This window comes from Haplochromis burtoni, unplaced genomic scaffold (assembly GCF_018398535.1).
Source record: "Haplochromis burtoni strain Fernald_Lab_line unplaced genomic scaffold, NCSU_Asbu1 Contig_1, whole genome shotgun sequence".
Taxonomy (NCBI): domain Eukaryota; kingdom Metazoa; phylum Chordata; class Actinopteri; order Cichliformes; family Cichlidae; genus Haplochromis; species Haplochromis burtoni.
In genome coordinates, this window is record NW_024582362.1 from 3,980,177 (window position 1) to 4,005,844 (window position 25,668).

The 25,668-nt window shown below is 38.7% G+C and overlaps 1 protein-coding gene across 1 annotated transcript in view; it reads right to left on the reverse strand.

Annotated features, from left to right (window-relative positions):
* stau2 (staufen double-stranded RNA binding protein 2) overlaps positions 1-25,668 on the reverse strand; it is a 104,777-nt gene that overhangs the window by 76,084 nt on the left and 3,025 nt on the right. The window contains exons 3-7 of the mRNA XM_005912151.2: positions 25,266-25,396; positions 24,849-25,008; positions 22,271-22,406; positions 6,264-6,423; positions 644-751 (exon numbers count right to left, since the gene is read on the reverse strand). Of these exons, the coding sequence (XP_005912213.1) occupies positions 644-751; positions 6,264-6,423; positions 22,271-22,406; positions 24,849-25,008; positions 25,266-25,396 (695 nt within the window). The remainder of the gene's footprint in view (positions 1-643; positions 752-6,263; positions 6,424-22,270; positions 22,407-24,848; positions 25,009-25,265; positions 25,397-25,668) is intronic.

Genomic DNA, 25,668 nt, shown 5'->3' on the forward strand with positions numbered 1-25,668 from the left:
TAACAGTAAGTTTGTACAAATAAAGCCTACTCAGAGAGCGCAGCACTCAAATAATGGAACAAAGCTCTGCAGTCTTGTGCTGTGTAACCGTTTTGCCTTCTGGGCAGGGATGGGTGTCTAGATTGAAATGTGATTTAATAAAGTAAAGTGTCTTTTAGGGGTTTGTACTCGATTAGCACCAGCTAAGCTGAGTCACCAGTCACAACACCACACCACTGAATCCATTCCCACATGCTTAATCAATTCCATAACCGCACTGAAACACACTCTCATATGTAATGTGTCTCACTAAGATAACAGAGCTCACTGACGCATAAGTAAAGGAAACGTCCGTCCTTATAATAATAAAAAAAATGCATTATTAATGAAGGATTCCCACCGTGACTCCTTCAAATTCCAGCATGTTATCTTTTCACACGGCTACTGATGAAAACAATTTTAGAAACACTTCCCACATTTTGACATTACATAAACCCCGGACACCACGACTATTTACACATCATCTCACTGCACAGTTTATCTTCATTCTGCATTCCTTCTGAAATTACTTCAAGGAAGATCATAACTTGCAATTCCCCTTGGTACCAATAATAATAACATTGCACGAACATATCCTTGTGGGTATTTCTCATATTGTTCTCACCTCAAAATTAACAGACAAGTTCCTCTTGAGGGCAATTTCATAGACCAGGCTGATCTCTGATTTACTGGCATCAGCGCCTTCCTCCGTCTCCCCCTTTTCCTCTGGATTCTGGAAAACAAATACAAGATTCGAAAGAGGGAAATGTTTAACAAAGGTCTGTCATTTGATACAATGGTAAAATGATAACGAATATTTTTTTTTTTTCCACAATTTCCAATGAACAGTGACTCAATGTTTGACATGTCATCAAACATGGACAATACTGAACTGCACACCAGCAGTGTGGACGTCGGCCAACCTGCCACAACGAGAAGCTTGTCTGTATTCTGGAGACAATCCTTATCTGATATGGAATTAAAAACTTGGTTACATGGACACGACTGGTGGTCCTCTGTCTGCACTGGAAGGCCTCTTAAATTGATTTTCTATTAAATTTGAAATTTTTATAGTGACAAACTGTTCCAGCTTAAATTATCGGTTATAATTTGTGAACATCGTAAACTGTGTCCTCCTTAAAACAAACTAGAGAACAAGAAAAGCTTAAGATCAAAGGATCAGCGCTCACGGGGAGAATCACACATTTATATCTAAGAGACAGGCTCGATGACATTTCACCGTTAAAAATTAAAACTATTTTCTGTCTCCCACAAAAGCAAAAACTAATTAACCTATGAAGCAATTCTGGACTTAACATATGACGGCTCTGGGTTGAACTTATGGTTGAAATTACGAAGCTAGTGATAAGACCAACTTACAGTAATTCTTAAATTCGTTCCCATTAATGTTTGAATTGAAATCTTTCAATTTGTCATCACAGTATCCTCTGCTGATGATAAAACCTAGTTTGCAACACAGATATCACGTCACCAGGCACACAACAAGGGGCTTTTTGGTGCTATCTGTTGATGAATGTAGCCGTCTCACTTTTTGTCTGATTAACTCTGAATGACTGCAGTCTTTCCCTTTGGACTCCTTTCCTTTTCCTGCCTCAGTACATGACCTGATGGCACATGACTAACACTGTGAGGTCTCTTAAAATTCACAGGAAGGAGTCCTACTGCACCTACCCCACTGGGTTAAAGACATACAGATGGTAAGAGGCATGTGTGACTAACTTATGCTGAGATATACGCCATATTCTATTTTGGTCTAAGACACTTAGATTGGCATTAATCACACAGTAACATTAGTGTGATATTGATCATAAACATAAAAACAAGGTCACAGGTTTATGAATCAGCTGTTGCTGCCTAGCAATTGCCAGCAACTTTCAGCAACTACTTGCCAATTGGTCGGGGACTAGCAACTGGAGACATAGCAGTGTGAAGAACTCAACTCAGGGATAAGAGAAAGAACTTGGAAACTGTAGAAAATTGTTTATACCTGCAAGCAGGTAAAAAAGTCTTTTTTAGGCCTTTCAAACAGAATGAGGACTAAACTTGAGGCTGAAACAGCAACAGTTGTGTTACATAGTATTAATTAAGTTTCAGAACAGAAATGTGAAATAAATTTGATGTGAAAACAAAACAAAGCTAACTTGCTGCTGATTGGAGTAAAGGCTGTTAAAAAATAACATGGCCTTAAGGATGGACACTCATCTCGTGATCTAAATATGTAGAGAGGGCATAAGTAGCACACAATGATGCTACTTATTCCCCGTCTACACAAACAAAAAACATTTAAAACAGATCAGAATTTAATTTAAGGCAATTTAATGCTTTTTTATGCCATTATTATTATTATTAATAGCATTTTAAAGACACAGTTTTACTCCCTCAAGAGAACCTTAGAGAGCTGGTTAGGTTTAAAAAAATAAAAGGTGGTGACAATGATTTGTTTGGAATTTATTTTTTATTTGTCACAACTATGGCTAACTAATAAATAAGCACTGCTATACTATACAATACATATCTAATGTGCTTAATGCCCTGTATAGACACGGACATGAGAGAAACTTGAAAGTGACTCAGAGCACATCTCATTTTTTTCCCCACTGCTCTCATTTCAGTTCTAATTTGGATTCATATTTATCATGATCACATGTTTCTGTTTCACTGATATATTTGATTAATAGCATGAATTAATCTCAAAGCTGCATTAACAAGCTGCTCGATAAGTTTGGGTGCAAACCGGAATGACTAAGCAGACCTGGCAACCTTCCAGTGACAAAGACAAATAGAGGGCTAACTCTGAATCCAGCAATTCATCTATTTATATAATAGTATATAAATATAAGTATAAGAAGAACCCATACAGAACTCTCAGATATTAACAATCACCTTGAAGTAGCTATTGTCAATGAAAAGAAGAAAAACATTTCATTTTTATATTTAGGTCAACTGATTTTAAAAGGGATCATTGAAGGATAGGAAGAAGGGGCTCCCAGAGGATGAAAATGAAATTCAGTAAAATTAAAGGCAAGCTTGTTTGTTTCACAGAGCTTGCACCTTGAGCTTTTAACTTTTCCCAGAGCAACATGCATATACAGAACTGTGCAAAAATCTTGCCCTAGCTATTATTTCTTTAAACTTTGTTTCAAGGAGCCATGCTTTCTTGTAATTTTTGAAAGCAGTCTTGACGAATTCAAAGTTTTTCTTTGGACATTACCTGCTTTTACAATTTACCTGACCTATTCAGAGAATATTTTGTTTGTTAAGACGCTTAACATTGACCTATGGATCATTCAGGTGTAATTAATTTGGTACCTAAATCAAAGGAAGAATGAGTGCATGTGCATCTACACATAACATACAATTTAGCAAAGAAACAATTTGTTATGAGCAGCCTGATGCAAAAAACACTTCCTCTTCCCATGTCTTTTTGCACCAACAAATAACTTCTAACCAAACACTTGTCCCAACTCCAGGATGTTGTGCAGTATCTCCTTAAAAAAATGTGAGGAAACTGATAAAGTGGAGGACAAAAGAACAGTCATCAGGCCTATCATCACTGTCAATATGTATGGAGGGAGTCAGGAGAGAGGTCTACAGTCACAGTGGAGTCTCTGTCATGGTTCGAGGCTAGTACGTTTATGAGAATGCATCATTTTTTTGAAAGAGGTAACTTATATGGTAACATATATTTATGAGTATAGTATCTGTTTTTTCTATTAAGAAACTAAAAAAATTACTTACTGTGCCTTTAAAGAAATGACAAGAAAGCTTTTCTAAGAGAGTTCAGGCCTGCATGTTTGCATGTTCTAATAGGTCACTGCACCTATTTCCCAATTTCCCACCATAGTATAAAGAAACGAAGGCTAGCTCAAAGCTAAACTCACTAGTGGGGATATAGTCATTCATTTAAGCATTTAATCATTAAAATTGCAGGTGTTTTATGATTCCCGGGAATATATCTTGTTGCCCCACTGGTGTATAAACAGTATAATTACAGTGTCATTGATATTTACCTGCGGTCTTCCTCAAAATAAAGGTTTGACAGCCCGTGGTGAAAAGAAACATTTTATGCCGGAGGGCGCCCACTTACACATGTAGGATCACACAGACTCATGCAGAGACAGAATGAAAGACGTATACTGTAGACAGAATGTTCCTCAATTTGTAAATCAAGACTCAGAAGCAGCAGCAAACAAAGAGCTCATTTATGGAGGCCGACGCCACAAGACAGCAAGGCAGGCAAGTGAGAAGAGCCAAAGCGTTTTGAATAACCATCAGCGATGCCAGGCTGTGAGGATATGGGGTAATTTGATTTCCGGTGGGAGATGATAACAACAGTTAACAGCTATGCCTGAGGGAAACTCTGGAAAGGTACAATGACACTGGGAGAAGGCAGAAAGAAAAGCACAAGAAAAAAGAAACAGGGGAAGAGAAAATAACCCTGTGCCAGGTGCAAACTAAAACTATGGAGATTGCAGGGCTTAAATTATACATTGGAGTAATTAGAGCTGAGTTGAATCTGGATTCAATCTGATGAAAGGTGAATATGCAATCATCTTAGCAACTGCAGAAATATTACAAAACATGATTTAGAGGCATCCTCTAAGCAACACCAAATCAAAATAAAGAAAAAAAATCCTTCCACCTTTAATTAATGAAGGCGTTTATAACAGTGGGTAGGATGAAAGCTGCAGATGAGGCTCCAAAGAACAGAGGAACAATCTAAGTGTTTATTAGCTTTGCCAAAGCTTAGAAAGCAGCCATAAGATGTCCAAGACTGTGTGCTCGTGGGTGCTGGAAAGCATGTACAAAGCTCTCAAAGCTGAATTCTGTTGATTTGTGTTGTATTTGTGTACATTTTAGAAAATTACGTTTGCCAGTTTAACCGAATGTTCCCCTTAAGTTGTCTATAATCGGATGGACTGACAGCTACCACTGGATTACTTTGATGCAGAAGAAATATTTATAACTTGAGGATTCTCAAAGCTGCAAGGTTTTGTGAATCTATATGTTAAAATCCATCCAGACCTCCAGAGAGTTATTTAAAGACCCACTAAAGTACTCAAAACTGCCTTTGTAGTAGGTCCTGCTACACTAGGTGAAAGCAATACCCGTCACGTTGATACTGACAGTGATACTTGTTGTGCAGAACAGGTATCAGATTTATATCATGAATAGCAGCCAGGGCTTTTATTTGGTATCGGTTTAGTAGGAAACTCATGGTACTGAACACCACTAGTTTCAATTCTTTTTCAGTGTATTTCAACATGCCCAAATATAAGTACGAGCCAACTCCATGTGTGTACACTCCCCAGAATAAGGATAAAGACTGTAAAGAAAGTACACTGGATAATGAAAACACTTTCTCAGAAAAAGTGACGAGACCAACAGGACTACTGTCCAGTCATTGAACTCTAGTCAATCCTACTTCTGAACCAAATCAAAGTAAAGTTCAATGTCGCTTTCAACAATTTCAATATGAACTCTGAGAACTACATCACTATTTGTAGAGGAATTTCTGAATCTGTTTCAAATCTATGAGGTCCTGGATGGACTCTGGATGTCAGCAGTTAACATGATTTTCTGTGCGTGTACCTGGCAGTACAACTGTCTTGATGCATGCTCGGTCATCCAGGTAAGACAATCACAGAATGTTCAGATGCTACCCATCAGCCTTCCATTCGATGCACCAGTAGTATCGATTTTCAAATATTCTTGGGTAAAATACAAACCCCAAGTTGTTCTCTGATTCATCCGGAGCGTGCATCGGTGTGTGAATGTTCGAAAGCACTTACATAGAAAAGGTGTAGAAAAAAAGTGCTTGTATGAATGGGTGAATGAGGCAAGTTGCATAAAATCGCTCTGAATTCTCAGAGAAGAGGAGCCCTATATGAGAACCAGTCCATTTACCAATCCTAGGTGACTTCCTTCTTGAGTTATCACATTCAGAAGATTTTCTGAAAACATGACCTCTGACCTTGAGGTCGAGGTCACTGAGAGTGGAACTTGTCTGAGACTTTCAGTAGATGCATCTATGGAATGAATTAAAAATCTTCCATCAACTTGTTCTCAAGTTATCACATTCACAAGTTTGGTTGTCCAAAATTGTCCGTAAGTCAATAAGACTCAGTCAGAAGTCAGTAGAACTTAGTAAGTGCAGGTTAAACATTGGGAAATATGCAATGTTATTGTAACCTTTCTGTTTTTATGTGTTTCCGCGTGTTTACCTGTGGTGGCCGCTCAGGGATGGGTTCATTGCGGAGGGCTTGCAGGGCCTTCATGGCAGCGTTGTGTCTGGCTGCTTGGCGAGTGCGTCCCTCACCAATAAACTCATGACTCCCTACAGACAGCTGCACATAGAAGATCTTAGGAACAGGATAATGGTACCTGGAATTAAAAAAACAAACAAAAAAACAACAACAAAAAAACATTAGCAAGAAGAGAAGATGTATCACGAAACTAGTAGTGCAAAATATGGCAGATCAGGAGTGCACATTAAAGGACATTAAACGATCAATATGTCGCCTTAACCTTAAGTGAAGGTTTACATCCGCTTTAAAAACAGATGCTAGGGAAAGAACTGGCTCTAACATAATGAGCCAAGTTATCAATTCTCACCGTTTACACCATTTCCAAATTAAAGGCCCACCACTTCATCAGGGTCAATTACTACACAATAGCCTGTTGGCCAACCACTTGAAAAATGCAGTGCTATTGAATCTCAGCTCAGGCATGCAAAACAAAGCGCAGGGACATATATCCTCTCTTCTTTCTTCTTGCCCCAAACATAGATTATTCTCTCTTTCTTTGGGTCCTGACAGAGTGGGACTGAGCTGTCACTGAGCAGATTTAGAGGTCTGCGTGTGTGATACCCCCCTCCCGGGTCAGTAGGAGAAGGGCTGAGAACGTCTGCTGGACTGAGGACAAGGAAAGAGAAATAGTGGGAAAACTAATAAGAGAAGAGAGACGTTTTTTTTTTATATCCGCCGCGCTGTTCACTTTCTTCTCTGCCAATTTACACTTATACTCATGAGGACATACAGACACCATATGTGGTCGACACAAATGGATAGCAGCAGTTAAGATTTATGGAAATGGGTCTTGACTCGAGTCTGGTTCCCAAACTGTATTTAATTTTTTCATAACCTTTTATATCTATACTAAGTAAATACAGTGACATCTTTGTCTTGTACAATGACTAGTTGTAGAAAACTGAAACTGCCTTTAGAGATATACAGCTTTCCTTTTTTCTGTGTTCACATTTCTATAGAGCAACATCCCACTTGGTGTCATAGTCCAAATAACTGATTGGGTGCGTGTGGGAATTTGGGGAAACCCAAGAAGCTTGATGATGCTGGACAGGAAAATCAGCGTGCAATGGAAACTTTTGCAGTTTCTGTCTCAACAAACTGCACACATGCACGTTATTAAATGAAAAGGTATCAAGGCCTTATGTTATCATTAATTTATTATCTAGTGTCGTACAGTACAACAACACAAAGAGCTGCCATGCTAGCAGCTTCCAACAGTGGAGCACTAAGCTAATGATAACATCACAATGCTAACAACATACTGAAATTTACCATACACAATATGAGTTGGGGTTCACAATATGGGGATCATGGCCTCAGTTCAGTTCAGTTCAGTTCATTTTTATTTGAGTTCCTTTTGGGGATTAGATATTTTTCAGGGATTTAATCTCAAAAATTACAGTGGCTCCACCGTGTCATTATTAAAAATTCACCTTACTTGCAAAAGTTCCCCAGTTTAAGATGGGGAGGAGACACATTTTTTAAAAAGTTACTGTGCTAGTGCCAGTAGCTCGAATAAATGGTTGGGTTTGGTGAGGAAGAGCAACTGGCGTCAAAACCTGTGCCAAATTAAACATTAGGATCCATCCACGTTGGTGATCTCTTGGGGAAACATGGGAGTAACCGTAAGTACCTTCTTAGTCAAAAACAATTCACTGTGGACAGTTGTGGCCAAGTGTTTGACGTAGTGACAAACATGCTCTTACTTTTATTTTTTTATTTTTTTTTTTTGCCTGTCCCGTTTGGCTCTTTTGCCATCAGAATTGTTGTCTAAAGGCAAACAAAGATGCCCAACGGATTTACTTTACCAAATTGACCATCCCAGCCTTGCCGTAATGGTCCATTTGATTCACCTTTTATTGTTTATTTTATTTTCACTTACTGAATACGGGACAGACTTGACTGGGGGAAAGAAGGGGAGAAAGAAAGAGGGAAAGAGAAACAGCTGAGAAGAGGGACGGGGGAGAAGGGCAAAAGACATAAACCAACAGAACGGGCAGAGAAAAATAAAAAAAAATGCATATATCAATCATGCATACATACATGCTCTTACTTTTAAATTCTTCATCGACTCCTGCCTTGTTCCAAGATGTTATTACTTTGGAAATTCCAATTTTACCATAACTGATGGAAACTGCATCAAGTGCCTATGTAATTAAGAACCAACAATAAAATCTAACTTGAAGACTTCATTAAGATTAACACTGATAATTGTTTTACAGTGTTCAATAAAAACATTCGTTCATTACTTACAGCATCACAAAGGTCTCCTAGAAGAAATTCGAGCCATTTGGCAACCATCTTGGTAACATTTCCGAGAGATTAGTTCAAGTTAACAAGAAATGAGTGGGAGAGGCATAACTTTGACTTCAACACTTCACGACTCACCAATGAAACTTGATAAAATGTATAAATATTTGGCTGATTGTGCCACAGATTAGGGTTTAAAAAACATTTTATACCCTCACAAGTTAGACTTCTGTTACAGGTTCCTGGAGTTTGTTGACATTACAGCTCAATCCAAAGCATCTGAACAAATGTCACAATCATGAACCTCTTTGTGTAACAACATGACTCACTTGGCATTACAGCTTTTCCCCATGAATTTCTTTTCAAAATGATTAAAGATAACATATCTGTTACAGTTACACATTGCTTCTTTTTTAAATTCTCCTCCCTTTTTTCCCTTTTTTGTCTTGAATTTTCTTAATGTCTTGCTCAGCAGGCCTAAGAATGAGTCAGCATATTACTCCCAGAATTCCAGCAGGTCTTTCTCCAGCCCACAGGCCTCCTCTCATTCGTCTGCTCTCAACTTCTGGCCACAGGGGCCTTCCCTAGGCGGGGGCCTGTCTGGCCCTCACACGTCAAGTGTGGCCCCAGGGTCTCAGAGGACATGCCAAGTGCAACATGGGCTCCAGCCAAAAGCGCAGAGCTGAGACGGGAGCAGCTGGGGCTGAAGCACTGAATACAGGTGCAGAGAAGAACAGAAAGAGGGGTAAGAAAGAGAGAGAGGAGTGAGACTGAAGGAGAGAAGAAGAAAGGGAAAGAAAAGAAAGGGAGAAGAGAGAGAGGGGGACGTGGAGGGATGCCTGTGGGAGACTCGACTCCACAACGTGGGAAAGTAGTGGCTTACACACAAGCAAGTAAGCCAAGAACACAGGCGAGCACATATACACTCCGAAAAAATTACACACACACGGCAGGAAAATCACATTAGTGCTCGAAAGAGAAACACCTCAGCTAAACCAGCATGGTCTGTGTTATCAATCATTATTTTTGTTGTTATTACTGCTACAGAGAGCAAATTGAACCAGAACATCTGAGGGAATGTTTGGAAAATTCTCAAAAGGAAGAGAAAAACTATTAAAAAAACAAAAATTGTGTCGGCTGATGACGCAGATGAGTGCATGTGCGTATCTAGTTATGACTCAAGGGAAAAAAAAAAAACCTAATGCTGCAGCTCAATCAAATGATAACTCATCAATGTTCAGCAGTGAGTAATGAATTTGACTTTGAAGGCACAACCTTCCCTGCGGCTCTCTTTGATGTTGGCCATGTGATATTACTTTTTCATCTTAATCATTCAAAGACTTATGTCTGAACATACAAAGAGACAGATACACTCAAAGGTTCTAGTTTTTTTCCTTCCAAGGCCACACACAGGCCTGCTGGGAAATTGGACATTTGGCGTATTAATTATCACTAAAAATGACAGTGTGACATTTGAGCTAGAAACCATTTTCAGTTGCATGAAAAGTATTTCCTTTCTAAATCGTTATATGTTATATATGTTCCTAAATGAGCTGATTTCTCAGCCTCTACCTTGACATTTTTATTATTTCTCAGTATATTTATATTCACAGTAACAGACTTGTTTTCATTGCCTATAAATCTGTAAATTCTTACACTAACGATATGTTCACACACTCACACAGAGAAAAATACCACTGTCAGAGAGCCTTTACCACAGGAAATTTAATAAAAATGTATCACACTTAAAGCTAGTTTTCCTTGCCTTCATTTTTCAAGTTAGGCATCATTAAATATACGAGACCCATCATCCAAATTAATCAAATCAATTCTGCACAGTCAGTAAAAATAAATAAATAAATAAAAATCAATATTATCAATAATGTAATTCAAGATGGCTCAAGGACTTATAGAGATGGCAGAAAGAGAAAAAACAAAAAGGTAAGCATGACCTCAGAAACACTCCACTATCATGATGTCATTCAACTGTTCTTCAGTTATTTGAAAATATAGCGCAACAATATCATTTGTTATATAAAAGTGCATGTTGCATATAAATGAACGCATTTACAGTGGAAAGACGAATTTGTTGGGGTTTTTTTTGCAGATTTGATTCTGTGTTGAGCTGTTGCTCTGAAAACATTTTTACAGTTGGGCATAGATCTATGCTGCTGGGTTCATTTGATTGTGCGTCTTAAATATAACACACATGTTCTTTAAAATATGCTTTTAAAAAAGCTTCCTTTGGCTGGTCTCTTATTTCTAAGGGGTCGCAGCAGTAGATGGATCTATATTAGCGATTTGGCATAAATATTTAGGCCGGTCTTGAAGCAGGGAGGAGACACACGTCCTTTGTGTGTTAACTGAATGTGTTAACCACTACACTATGGTTAAAAAAACATGTATTGCATGGGATAAAGTATTTTTAGCCAGTATCAGTATGGTGTCATAGGTCACATTTCACATTAGAGTATTTTTTCTCTAACAAAAGTCTTTTTACTATAAAAGCTTTAAATCAGCTGTTGGCCGACGGCTAAGACAAGATGACCCGTACTCTCTTCAAACATGTTTGACTAACAAAGCCTAATTTGGTGCGCCCCATGCCCCCAGCCCTCTTATAGGAAGTACACTTCATAACTTTCAGTGGAAACAGTGCAGAACAAAACATTAATATAAGATTAATACAAGATGGTGGAAGTGGTGATTAATGGTGAGCGAAATATTTATGTGGCAAATTATGAGCCCCTTAATACCAATCATCATGGTTTTGAGTTTAAATAGAAGTTGCATCACCTTCTCACTTCTTTACCATCTTGAAATTACTACTTTTAATATTAAATTGCACTACAGCTTGAAAGGAAAACTGTTTTCCTCACATCGGTGTCATAAATTTCACAAGGCAATGAGTTTAGTCCAGAATCTGAATCCAAAAGAAGCCCTTTGGGACATGGCAGACAAAAAAGATTTACAGCATGAAAATGCAGCTGACGACTCCGAAGAAAGGAAGTGATGCTGTCAAGTCAGTATTCACCAGAAAGAATATTTACAACAACTTGTGGAATCTCTGACATGATGAGTTAAAGCTATTGTGAGAGCAAAGATGGGCTTTACAGATTTGAAAGAAATCTATTACGCTCATTTCCAGAATAATTCTTAGACTCTAATAATGTAGCTTTGCATCACTCACAGTTCAAAATAAACCTTATTTAACTCAAAGTGGATCTTTACAAAGACACTCGCTTCATCCACTATTTGAAACCAGCTCTTTTATATCCTTCACCTTCCTTATTAGCCAGCTTTCATCTGACTGGATGCCCCTCTCAAACAGAAGGTTTCAACAGGAGGTGGGTGGGGCCTCTGTGCTCACAGCGGCAAGTCTGGAGCGCCCTCGGTGGCTGTATAAATGGTGGCAGGGCTGTGGTGATGTCACAGTTGGCTCACAAAACAACCAATGTGGCGACCATAATGGGCCCTCTCTACTCTCACTGACATCACTGGGAGAAAGGGTTCGAAAAAACTTCCTGAAACTCAACATTAGAGCATTTTTAAGATCAAAGATTACTTGCACGTTCATTGATGTTGTTATTTTTATAACTTGAGCATTAATGATTATAAGAGTCATGACAGAAAATAAGGAAAATCAAAAAAGCTCTGTTTTAACAAAGGAAAAATACTGAGACCCATTCCATTTAGCCCATCTACCAAAAGCTTTAAAGTAAGTAAAGCATCGTTTATGTGTTCCTCTTATACATGGGATGAAAAGGTAACAATTCTGCTACAACAAAATGCTGCAATGAGAAAAAAGTGGGCCAATCAGACACAGATAAATGACAGAGCATGAATGAGGGAGGGTACTGGCCTACTTGTCTTCCAGGGTCACTGAGCTTTAATACCAAGATCTGCTAACCACACATACAAACATGAATAGCGGTATGTATGGAACCACATTTACACACACACTAAGCTTTTGAAGGGGGATGGGACTGCACTGGAAGCAAAAGGGTGACAGAGATCTGGGGGGAAAAAAAAATACAAAAACTTGGACAGACTCATTCTTCCACCAGCTGCATTTTCTTCCAAACTCCTGCCAGACCTTTACTTGTTTTCTCTCCCTCCCAACTTCCATACTTCATTCCCTGTGTCCATCATTGATTGCTCTCCTTCCCTTCAGCCTCACGCGATTGCACATGCAAAATACAAAGCGGTGTGAGAAAATAGCCCATGTTGTCAAGTAAACACAGTTTTCAAAACATCTAGTGTCATGGTGTTAGGTTGTGTATTAAGATTTCTTTGGACCCTGTCTGAGGTTACAAACCACTAATCCACATGGGAGAAGCTGATCCAGTGTGATGTTCGAGGAGTGGTTCCAAATGAAAGTATTTTTTTGGCTCTAATTGCTCATTAAGCATGATTTCTGGAGCCCCCTGTACATGAAACTCAAAAACAAAGATTATGGGTGCTTAACTCAAATATGTCCATGGCCAATGTCTTCTTTTGTTAATAACTTGCATGAAACACTACAGACGTTTTTATTATATATTCAAGTTCTTTAAGGGGGATCTGCAATGCATCTAAAACCGCTGGGTAATTCAGGGTTATTTTTTCTCCCATATATACTGTTATACAGATGGATGCGATGGATGGATGTTGATCAATGGATCAACATATAGAAGCCAAAGTTTCTACAAGTTTTGATACTTTTGGCTCTTTCTGATGTCACTAAGAGCGGCTATTATTAATATGGTTATATCAGGCACACAACTGAGGCTCTGACCACAGAAGACGGGCAACAGTAACTCAAAAAACCCTTTGTTACAACCAAAGTATGCAGAAGAGCATCTCACAAGACACAATAGGTTGAAGCTTGATGTAGATGGGCTACAGCAGCAGAAGAGCACAGCAGGACAAAGACTGGAAAAACGATGCCTGGTCTGACGAGTCTTGATTTCTGCCACAACATTCAGATGGTAGGGTTAGAATTTGGCGTAAACAAAATAAAAGCATGGATCCATCCTACCTTGTATTTATGGTTCAGGTTGCTGCTGGTGGTGTAGAGTGGGATATTTTCTTGGAACATTTTGGCCTCTCAATCAAATAGAGCACTTCTAGGTAATGTGGTAAAATAGTGCTTGTGTGATGCTATCATATCAACATGGAGCAAAATGGGGACTGTTTCCAGTACCTTGTTGAAGCCATGAAGAATTAAGACTGTTCTGAAGGGAAAAGGAGGTCCAACATAGACCTAGCAAGGCGTACCCACTAAAGTGTCCAGTATGCATAAATGCTCTCTGTTATGTTGATCATTAGACAAAGACAGTGACAGCCAAAGACCACCCAGAGCTTTGAAAGTGCCAATGGAAAGCATTTGTTTATTCCCTAACACCAATTTATAACCCATCTAAATCTATACAAATGAAAAATAAGCTTTTGGTTAAGGGGCTTGAAAATGTAGCTTAAAACAATGTCTGGCTTTAGATTTTGTTTTTAATACTATATAGACAAAGGGAGGTTTTTGAAAGCACAAACAGAAAGGAATAACGGGAGAGAGAGAGAGTGTGTGTAGGATCTGTGTCAGTTTCACAAAAGTCACAATAAGTGCTACTCAGTGAGTGGTTCCATTAGGCAACTGTGACAGAGATAAACAGATTTGCTGTCAAGCCTTTAGTGTTATAGAATTTAGAATCTCGTGGCATTTTAATATAAAAACATCAAACATACAACAACGTGTCAAATCACTCAGGTGTCCAGTGAGAGAACTTTAGTAAAATAAAGTGTCGACCTAAGACTGAAGCTCTCATTTTATAGTTCATTTAGCATCCCTTAAAAGCTAGTCTTGCCACTCTTAGCCCTTGACGGAGCCATAACGGCAGTTTTCATTATAACTGGGAGAGAAAAAGCTGTCCATGTAGAGTCACCAGTAAACTCTGATAAGAAACAATTAATAGTCTTGGTGACTTTCCATCACAATAAGGTTCAAAAAGCTTTTTTGCCCCATAGGTTGAACTTCTACTGTGCATGTAGAGTGCTTCACGACGCCAAGATGATTGGCTAGTGCTTCTAGGTTCTGCAGATGACTGGCTTTTGGGGGGAAGGGGTGGAATATGTCACAAGAACTGCCACATTCAGTGACATAAAATTTTCCCATAGATTTTTGTTCAAGATTCATCGACTGGTTTGTCTCTCCGTTGCATTAAATCAGAGATTTAATATAACTAAACCTTACATTCTGTAGATTTTCATTAAAGCTCACCATGGGAGCAATCTATTTCCTCCCTCATATTCCTCCAGTGTAATGCACGGCTGTGTCTTTGTACTGCAGACAGCTGGTGTCTCTTATGGACAACTCGAATCACCGACTTTAAGGACAGAAGATATTAATCTGGAATAACGAACAGGCGCTGTGCATAAACCAAAGCTTTCATGACTTATTTTAATTAAATTGTCAAAAATGACAGTGTTCATTGTTTTTACTGTTGTGGTTTTCATTTTCTACAAGAGATTAAAGCTCTCTTTGTGCATGCTCTGTAATCAGCGTGCTGTCTTGGTGCCCTCCTTGTACTCCCATCACAGCTGTGTGTAGGTCCTGCCCGCTCTATTGCTGAGCTGCAGTGGTGCATTAAGTACTGTTTCCATACATGATAGTATCATTTACAGTAGCGAAACTGACAGGTAGCATACTCCAGGGAAAAATATTAATGTGCTAGAGTAAAACAAAAAACAAGGCTTGATTTCATTAGGTTAGTAATAAAAGCAACCACTGGAAAATAGTCTATTCGTTAATAATCTGACTGAAAAAAACAGGCATCGCGTGAATAATTCTGACTTCTTAAGCACAGAAGACTGTGCCAGTGTGCGCAAACCAATTATACCACTTGTGCATTTATGTGACATAGCAAGAAACAGTTCTTAGCCCCTGTGCCCTTTTAGTGCCAATTGTTAAGTCTTGGCTGACTGAGAGGAATGGCTGGCTGAGGATCAGCATAAAATCAGAGCCTTCTGTCCTCATTAAGAATATTACTTTGAGACCTGCTGTTTTATGTTCATTGTCATTAAAAGGGAAAAACTAATTGCTTTGTTAAAAAAAAAAAATCTCATGCCATTTACTGAAAATAAATACTACGAATTTCTTATGGCCAGATTATTACGATGTGGTTTCTGTGTCAGCCATTATGCCTGTCACAGTTTTTACTTTGTATTTTTATACCAACATCTCTAAAGCAATATGCAGCACAATTTTTGCCATTTAATGCATCTAAAAATTAATGAAGCACTCTAATTGAGTGTTCCAGCTTTAATGGGCATCAGACAGGAGACAGTATGTATGAATATTTGCATGCTATACAACTAATAAAGAAATAAAAAATAGCAAATTTAGTGATTTAGCAGCAGGCTAACTAGTTAATTTATTGACAAAGGCAATGTTCTAGGCAATACTATTTATTTTTCTTTATTGGTTACTGCTCTTTGAGTCTTTCAACCAGATGAGAACAAAGCTGTTTAAACAAGCAAATATCCTGCTGATGTGTGCTTAAAAGTGTTTTTTCCCCTTTTTTTGGCTGAACTGTGGTTTGCTTATGCTGAGAAAGAAACACAGTGTCAATTACTTACTGTACAGGATGTAAAATAAAGACTGGATGATATGATTCCACTTGTAGGACCACCAAAGACGAAATGCAGAATCATTTAAAAAACAAACTCTGTTTTGACTTTGCACGCTCTGAAGAGAATTATAATGATGCAAGATGACAGTTCCTAAAAAGGGGGAGATGCATATTTCAACCGTGTGTCTGCTGCTGGCTTTATTCAATTCAAAGTAAACCAAGGATAAATTTGTAATAGATTTGTGATATTTCTGTAATCTTCGTCACATCTTCCAGTGATGGATCCAACTGCAGCAGAATGATGATTGTGATGTGGACCTCGTTCAAAATGTGGTTTAAAAAACTTTTGAATCTGTTTTCCCAGAAACAGGAACCTATCCGCCTACAACGACTGAGATTAGAACATCTGGGTGTAGCCCTGAACTATAAACTAAACTGGAAATGTCTATCTACAAAACAGTTGAAACACTTCTTACAGGTATAACACCTTTAAGTGCAATTTGCCAATCCGTATCCTGGTGGCAATGTTTAAGAAATAATCTAACAGTCTAAATGAGATCACAAAAAACTACAGGAGTTTTTCTGGAGACTACACTAGGTGCACTCCAATTTACAGACATAATGGGTGAACATAATGAAATTGCTGCTGTTAATACTCTGCAGCACCAGAAAGTAGGACAGTAATGTGTCCCTATGAGCTGATGTGCATTAACCCGTGATGAACCATGCCAACAATGGGTGCAGATGTTATGATGCGTGTTATGTGGTTCTGGTGTCTAATGCCCTAAATAAAGAGCGATCCAAATTACTCAGCAAACAGCCAGGAACGTCAACCATTCCTCTTGACAGATGTTTACTGCAAAGTACTGATATTGCACAGCAACTAAGGAGGTAAGGCTAATCGCTTTGAGCGCTGCAGCAAAGTGCACAATTTCTTGAGAAGAGATTCAAGTGTTATTCTTGCGAAAAATGCACAGACGTCAGTTCTTTGTAAAAATGCCTATTTAGTCCTCTGACTCTCCCTGACAAACATCCTAAAAGGCAGCATTATGAAAGGTGATTCCACTGATTTAGCCTACTTTGTACATCGTGGCCTCAGTTCCATTTTTAAATTCAATGCATCAAGGAAGAAAAGGAGGAGAGGAGGACACACAGGGATACACAAACAAGAAAATCCACTCAGAAGAGAGGAGATGAAAGGAGAGCCCAGACTTCTTTGTCAGTGAGTCTGCTGAGCACAAATCATTCCAAGCATTTGTTTATGTTGGATCTGTATTTCACTCCTCCACCCCCAGTCTCTTCAATAAAACACTGCTTTATGAGTTTACACCCATTTGTGCAATTAAGACATGTTATCCTTTAGACTGGATTTCCGCCAATGTTAATTTATCTACTTGTGTAATTTATGATTTAGAGACACACACGAATATGTGGAAAATTTTTAAGGAATAATGCAATAGGAGTAACTCCTCTGAAGTTTACCTTGGGGGGTTTGGATGGGCAAGAAAACGGTATCTGTAATGCCTTACTGGACAAAAGAGCACACAGTGTCCCGATTAGGCCGTTTGAGACTACAAAGCCCAATTGGCCAGAGAGCACTACAGAAAAATAAACCTGAGTGGGAGAAAGTGAGTGAAAAAAAGATGACTGTGTGTGCAAAGGGAACCTCGGAGGATATCTAATACCTCCACAGTAGAGGAGATGACATGAAATGTTGAATATAAAAAAGCGCTCATGGGCAGATTTGCCTTTTCAATGGGACAGGTTGCCCCAATTAGAAATGTAGATGACAAAGTACACCTGTGTGTCTGTGTGCGCCCTTTGTGTCTGTGCTGCTGTCATTGCTGTTTGATGTTATACCGTTTTCCTGAAGGCATGGGAAGGGTACTCAAATATCCTTCCATTGCAACTGTCTCTTCTTATAGTTCTTACATGAAAGTGATTTTACACTGACATTTCCATACAGCTACAGACCAAGTCTGGAGCACAATTGTAATGCGATTAACCCTTTACATGATGTGACATTCAACAATTGAGGAATATGCAGCATTTATTGAGGCCTGTGTATAGACCAAAAAATATAAAATTATACCTGATATATTTGTAAACCTTGAATGTAATTTTTCACAGGACCTAAAGTTAAATTTGTTCCCTCCAGTTGTTTGTAGGAGTCTTTCTTCTGTGTTAGTTACATACCTTTAAGCATCATACAGCAGCAGGATCCATATGAGCACCTCCAAAGCTAAAGTTTTGCATACATTTTAAATATGTTCAAGTACTGTAGTCTACTTATAATAAATTGTGGACATGGAGGTACAACTGATCAAGAACAGTGAGAACAACAGCATTCTTACTGTTCTTACAGCATAAAGAACAAGAACAGTAAATAACACTCGAAGATGTACTCTTTTTACCCAAAAGAGGTTAGCGTCATACAAAGCATCACAGAATAAACCATCTTTTTATAGCAACCATCCTGAGGATGAGTTTTTAATTCACCGTGAGTTAGTCTTTTTTGTTTATGCTCCCACGCAGATCATCTTAGCAGTGGCATCATTGTGTACAGGGAGGCGTTTCAAAAACAACATGCAGATGTAACCTCTCTAATCATCAAAGTGACTAACAAAGCACAGCAGCAAGCAGCCTATTAAAAATGAAAATGGATTTTATTATACCATAAAAATTATTTGGATGATTTATGAATGTAAAGAATTTTCACTTAATTGTTTTTATTCTTTTTTTGTTTTGCCCTTATAAATAGTTCATTAGTTTAGCTGGGGTATTTGAGCTATAAGTGAACTCTCTGTGGGACTATTCAAAGGGGGACACTTGTACAAATAACCCAGTGGCATTAATAGTGAATATAAATATTCTGCCCTTCCTGATTTCATGTAATTTTATGTATTGTATAACACTATTTCAAATTATTTTTATCATAAGTCCACCAATATATTCAAAGCAGGCCTTTATGTGTAAAAGCATTCCCTGTAATTATTGCTGATGTGCACCCATGTACTCAACCCTGAAACCAAACACACGAGACATCCCATTTAACCCTCAGTGTAGGCTCAGTATTATTCAAGCCCCCTTTTATCTGCTAAATGTTCTATGTTCAATGCTCACTAACTGCAAAATGGATAAAATGTAGTGGATTTATCAAAGTTATTCCACTGAAAACAAGTGCCTGCTGTGACTGGAACCAAGGTCAGTAGGAGCAATGACATCGAACCACTACATCCATCCAATGAGCTAGAGGCCACTAAAACGTATCTGTGGGTTTCTCAATACAAGTAGAGATTTAATAAGCAGTAATGTTTCTCACAGTTGATCTAAAAATGCTTTACAAACCAAAGCAAATTGGGTCTTTACTTATTCTCCTACATACAGCAGACTGGCCAATATAATATAAAACAGGCACTGAATTTTCAGCAGTAAAGGTGAGTCACTCTTCCTCTCAGTTTCCTACAGAGAAAGCAGTAATGGCCAGCGTAGTATCTGAACATCATCACAGGAGGAAATGTCACAGTGCAAAGCACCCCCAGTATTTCAGCCCACTGTTCTTCCAACAGACATGATGTTGGTGTCATAACCAAATGAGGACTGGGAGGAGGTAGGCGGCTTCAGGCCGCTAAGCTTTGCTCTAACAGGGAAAGTCCTATCCAAATTCCAACTCTGACAGAATGCAGGATGCAGGCGCCCCGCCCCCCTGAGATCAGAGCAGCAGGAGGAAAGCTGGGAGCGTCGTGGATAAACTGGAGGAGCGCAGTATGACTCATTGGAATCAGGTGTTCCAATGATAACACAGGGGTTGTCCGTGAAAACGGTTGATGTAACCAGATTTCATGATAACACAAATATTTTCCGATTCTGTGATCATTTTTTTTCATAATCACTCGGGCTAAATTTCCACACATGTTTCATAGCAGCTCAGTAACTGACTGAGTGAGCTGATCACTGTTGTTCAATGGTGTGGTCACGTCTGGATGATAGCAGAGATGAATCACTGATTTAAAGATGGACTTGGATGGGAAAGAATTATGCATAAGTCCTTCGCCATAAATAAGATTCATTAAGACTCTGATAAATGTACATTTCATATTATCGCTGTATTTTCTCATCAGGGCACTTTCTGAATGAATCAATACTGGTCTGGGCGGTGATTAGCGCGCTGATAGATCATAGCCAGACTGCCCTTTTAATGGTCAGATTTTCCATCAACATGACTTTGGATCACTCTTATTCATCATAATAGGTAAGGGCATGGGCATGAGGAAACCTTCGTTTCCCTGCACCATCATTAAGGTGACCGATTGTGGATATGGCCTGTCACTCTGCCACATAGTTAGTCATCTAAGTAAGAGAATTCATATTCAGAAGGTCTTACTATCATTAATCGGGGCTTGACTACACTGAAAGAAAGAGACCTCATGGAAACATAATGACCTTGGAATAATAAATGTCTTTCTTATGTCACTTCTGTTTGAGACACACACGTCCTCCAACCCCCTTTCTGCTTCCTTTACACAGTGCCATAAGAAAACAAAACAGGCCATGAGGAATAGATACTGCCTGTCTCCTCACTGTGACATATGACATTGACAGACAGATGCTGGAAAACAGATTTTCTCCTCTACCCCATTTATCTTTCACCCCTGTTTGCTCCTGCATGGATCAAATAGTAGAAGATGTGAGCCAGATGCTAGACTGTCTCCTGACTACACTCTGTTACCCAACAGTGCAACTGATTGACTGGCATCTTTTAAAAAATAAACTGCGCTCAGCAGAACTGATGTCAGAATGCTGCACCTAATAGCATTAATGAACAAAAATATAGATGGAAAAAAATCTCTTCTTCATGACATTTCACTTTGCTTAGTGCTTTAATATTGAAGATGTTAATTTAAAATCCTTATGATTACAACACTGAACCCATACACACAGAAAAGCTTTCATAAATTCACCACATTCCTAACTTGCAGGTTACAAAATGGGATCTAAGGCCTTCACTAGGCACCCCTAGAAAGAAGTGTTATGGGACTTTACATGAGGAAACACTGCCACCTTGAGGGGATTATAATGTGTCCTGAAAATAACACCAAGTATGTCAAACAATCCTAGATGAATACTAACTTTATTAGGAACAGTGCACTTTTTGGAGCCGCATAACTCAACTTCTGTTAAGTTTTAATCACAAACTATGTCAGTATTTAAAATAATATAGCATTTAGGAGACTAATTAATATAACTAAATGTAATGTTTATCCTAAGCTGACAGTTGAGTAAAATTGTGAAGATACGCTTGTGGGATAAAACTAAAAGCCAAACATACTATTTGTGCACTGTCCAAAACAGAAAACAGATTTCCCATTGTTTTCCTAACTGGGAGTAACAGGGTATACCTGGATTAGCTCAGCAAATTCACAGACCTACATAGCATTTCTCTCCTGGGGGAGAGGAGATCATTAATTGCACCTCTGTGGCACTTTTACAGAGTTTAGGAAATGGTCGGGTGGCTCCAGCACAGAAAAAACAACGAAAGAAAGTTGACAGAGACAGAGTGCACAGGGAACCCATGAGGGCACCACGTTCATCAGTTTAGAAAACATATGGAGCGGAGAGCCATGCCTGACACACATTTAAGCCAGTTGGGATCAAAGAAACATCATCTAAAATTTATCAAGACCATGCCCACACCAAGTCAGATGAATGTCAAAGACCCTCTCTTCCTTTGTATATTACCGCAGATTATCGACACCCACAACAAAGAGAAATGCTAATCTTGGTGGTTGGATAAAGCAAAAGCTGTTGCATTAGAATCAGCAAGCGTGTGCTGTTGTTACAAACAATGCAGCAGTGATGGTAAAACAAAGAAAACCTAAATCTAACTTTGGTTGGGGTTCCAGGTCGAAAGGTGAGTATAAAAGACTTTACTTAAAGAAAAAGAAGCTCATCTTGTCATGAATAATTTTCCCCCACCCTTAAAGGTTGAACAATAAACCAATCAGCAAGTAGCTTTGAAACTAAAATGAATAACAGCTGAGCCAATCAAATCATTCATTTTTGGGAGCTCACCTTTGGTTAAACATCCCTCTGAAGTTGTAATTGGCTCTGTAGTTGGGCATCGGCTTGGGATCCAAAGGCCTGTAGATAGCCGGCTCCCCTCTCTTCATGGCCAGACCATTCAGCTCGACTGTGGGTGTTATACTGCCTGTGTGAGTGAGATTGCAGATGCAAGCACGGAAAAGATTAAAACCAAGACAGGGAGGTTTTTAAAAACACTGATGTGAACTTCTTTTTCTGGCAGCAGCAAACAAAATGGCTTAAAATGGTCCAAGCAGTCTAAAAAGATGGAAACAAAATATTTTCTAGAAAAGACACACAGGCAGAAAGCTGCACTGTGCAGCCTAACATTTGCCACGTGAAACTGCATTCTAAGTAAAAAGTACCCCCAGGATGTATGCACCACTAATACCACCACTTCTCAGTGATGTTGCATAATTTATCACAGGATTTTTTGGACTTTCTTAATCCCATTAAAAGCCTGGCTTTGAGGCCTTTTACCACTACAAAGTCGCAGAGGGCAAGGGAGGTAAGTCCAGACTAGTGGTATTAATTTGGCTAGTGATAAACTGTAAGCCTGTTCCTAGGTTTTACTGAGACACTTTATACTGTTTTTTGTTGTTTCCTTGAACATCAATTATCTGAATATTCCCAGTTGCTTGGCAGCAATGCTGGGAAGAAAAGTCACTCAGATGAAAAACCAAAATGCCCCCTAAGTACATAAATGCATTGCACTTTAAATTCATGATTGTACAGACAGGTATAAATTAACTTCCTCTGTAAAGGGACTTTTTAGCTCTATCCAGTGTGCTAACATCCAATCCATACTTTTATTTTAACACCAGACTTTAAAATGAATGAACGTTAGTGAGTTTCAATTAAAAAAATCTAAACATTGTTTCCAATTTTAGGAGGATGAGACAAGGCGAGCTACTAGAAGTGTAAATGCATGGGCTTTAATGCTAACTATAAATTCCTGCAGATGTGTGCACACAGAAATGAACAGCACAAACTTGGTTTTAACCATCTGCAAGAAAATGAAACTGCTTCTGGTAAACAGGTTAAAAAACTGAAAAATGTTCACAGTGCTGTCGTAATTTTAGATCTTGTTCACAGCAAACTGCCATAAAAAAAGCACAGGATTGATTCGTGTCTGCAAATATCTAGGGTAAACTGCTGGAGTCTAATATTATGTCAGATGAACTGCAAAATTTATGTTTGCACAGATAGATGACTGTAGATTTTATCTTTCATCTCCTACGTGGAAACTAGGGAGTGATTTTACCATGACCAGTAAAGATAGATGGAACAATTACAACAAGATGTTTCATATGGTGACCAGACTTTAAAAACTGTGAGCCTATTCTTGACAATGGCTCTGTTCCACTGAAGTATTTTAACAGTTTGACAGTAAAGTGGAGTGTATAATCCCAAGACCTGACCCTGCAGCAGCTTTATCAAGTTCATCCATTGTTTATTTGCCATTTATTCCATTGGATACTCTTGTCCACAGGATGTGGACCCTAACCTTTTTATCCATGTATCACTAGCATCACAAGTCAGTAACTCACTACAGCCTTTTAAACTGCCAGTAAGTCCAATGAAGAAAAGATGACAAAAATGTGTCCTTTTATCTGATCTTCACTCTGTTACACTCTTAACTTTTTGATTATTGGCGCGTATTTGCTATTCCAGGAAGCATGGTAGTGACTATGCTTGCGTGGGTTGTCTCTGGGTACTCTGGCTTCCTCCCATAGTCTTAAGACATGCTTGTTTGGTTAACCGGTGATTCTAAATTTGTTACAAGTGTGTGTGTGACTGTCTATCTCTGTCTTTCACCTTTCAACAGCCCAGATACGCTCCAGCCTCTCAATAATCCTAAGAAGTAAGTAAGAAGCAAAAAAAAAGAATGTATAGCTTTAATATTTGCTCGTCTATGATTCCAACTTCAAACAGTATCAATGAAGAGGTTAAGCTTTTAAATGTTAGACATAGTGCTAGCAACTAACTTTAAGATAGGCCCAGATTGTGCTTTAGGATAACAGTGGACCAAAGAAACAAGCTTAGCTTGAGAAAAATTCCTCCTTACCACAAGGTTAAAAAATACTGTAAAACTTTTGGAGGATGAAAACCTGCTTTGTTGCCCTCAAAGATTTGAGAAATCTTGACACTCTTAGTTAATGAACAGGGAGTAAAAGTACCTCCTTCTTGGCGGCCTCATTCTCCCTGGATCTAAAGGCAATATCTTCTTTCTGCTGCTACAGCTGAGCCACAGCCCAAGTTAACATTTAAGTTCTTCTATAAGACATACAGTGTTAATCATTAATTTAATACCTAATAATATATGAATAGAGTGCTGTCTATGTTTCCTGTAAAAAAAAGACACCTCCATTTTTAAGAGTTTAGCAGATTATAACCAAGCATCAACTTGTTTTGCAGCTTTTTCCAAATGGTTCAAGCATTCTTCTTGAAACTATAGCAGCTATCACATGCATAGCCATAGAAACAGTAAAAGGTGCAATTCATGGTAATCCTTCCCAGCCACTTGCTTTTTTAACAGTTAAAAGAAATTCAGTTGTGGCTGCAGTACCTGGGTTACTGTTGATGTCAGCTTTAGGGGAGCGGGGCGCTGGCCTGGGAAGGACACTCTCAGCCAGTGCTTTGGCAGCTGTGGAGTGTTGCGCCTTTTTAATACTGGTGCCCTCTGCCTCCCACACCTGCTCCCCAAGAGTCAGCTGCACGGTGAAGATCTGGAAGTGACACCCACAGAGGAAGACATTACCCAACATTTTTATCAATATCCTTCTTACAGAACTTTTGGCAGGAGTTCGGTGCTCTCAGCACAGCCAATAACTAATTACTAATTACAAAAAGTGCAAATGCTTTATTTACTTAGCACATGTGGATGTGTGTCAAAACAAGAATTACACTGAACTACCTCCTGAGATTTATTAAATATTATTCCATATTGACATGATAATGCTACATCTGAAAAACTTTTTTTTACCTTAGCGTGTGCAGGGCCTCTCTCATTGAGGAGCTTGTACTGTGGTTGGATCCTGTTGAAACGGGCTAACTCATTCACCAAACACATTGGAGTTTTCTCTTTAGGGTTTGCCATGTTCTCCTGGGGCGGGCCTAAATCATATCAGAAGACGACATATTTAAAAACATGGTAACTAAAGCACTCATCTATCCATCTTCTTCCACCTATATTCATGAACAAATATCATTTTTTAATATAAGAATTGGATACTTCCACTGAGTGACAAGGGATGAGATATTAGCAGCGGATACAGCCACTGGAACACTTCTAACTTGCAAATAAAATGCAAACTTGTTTTATTTTTATATGTAATTAAGGGGAAAAATCAGTAAACAAGCACTTAATAAATAACTAATAAATGAAT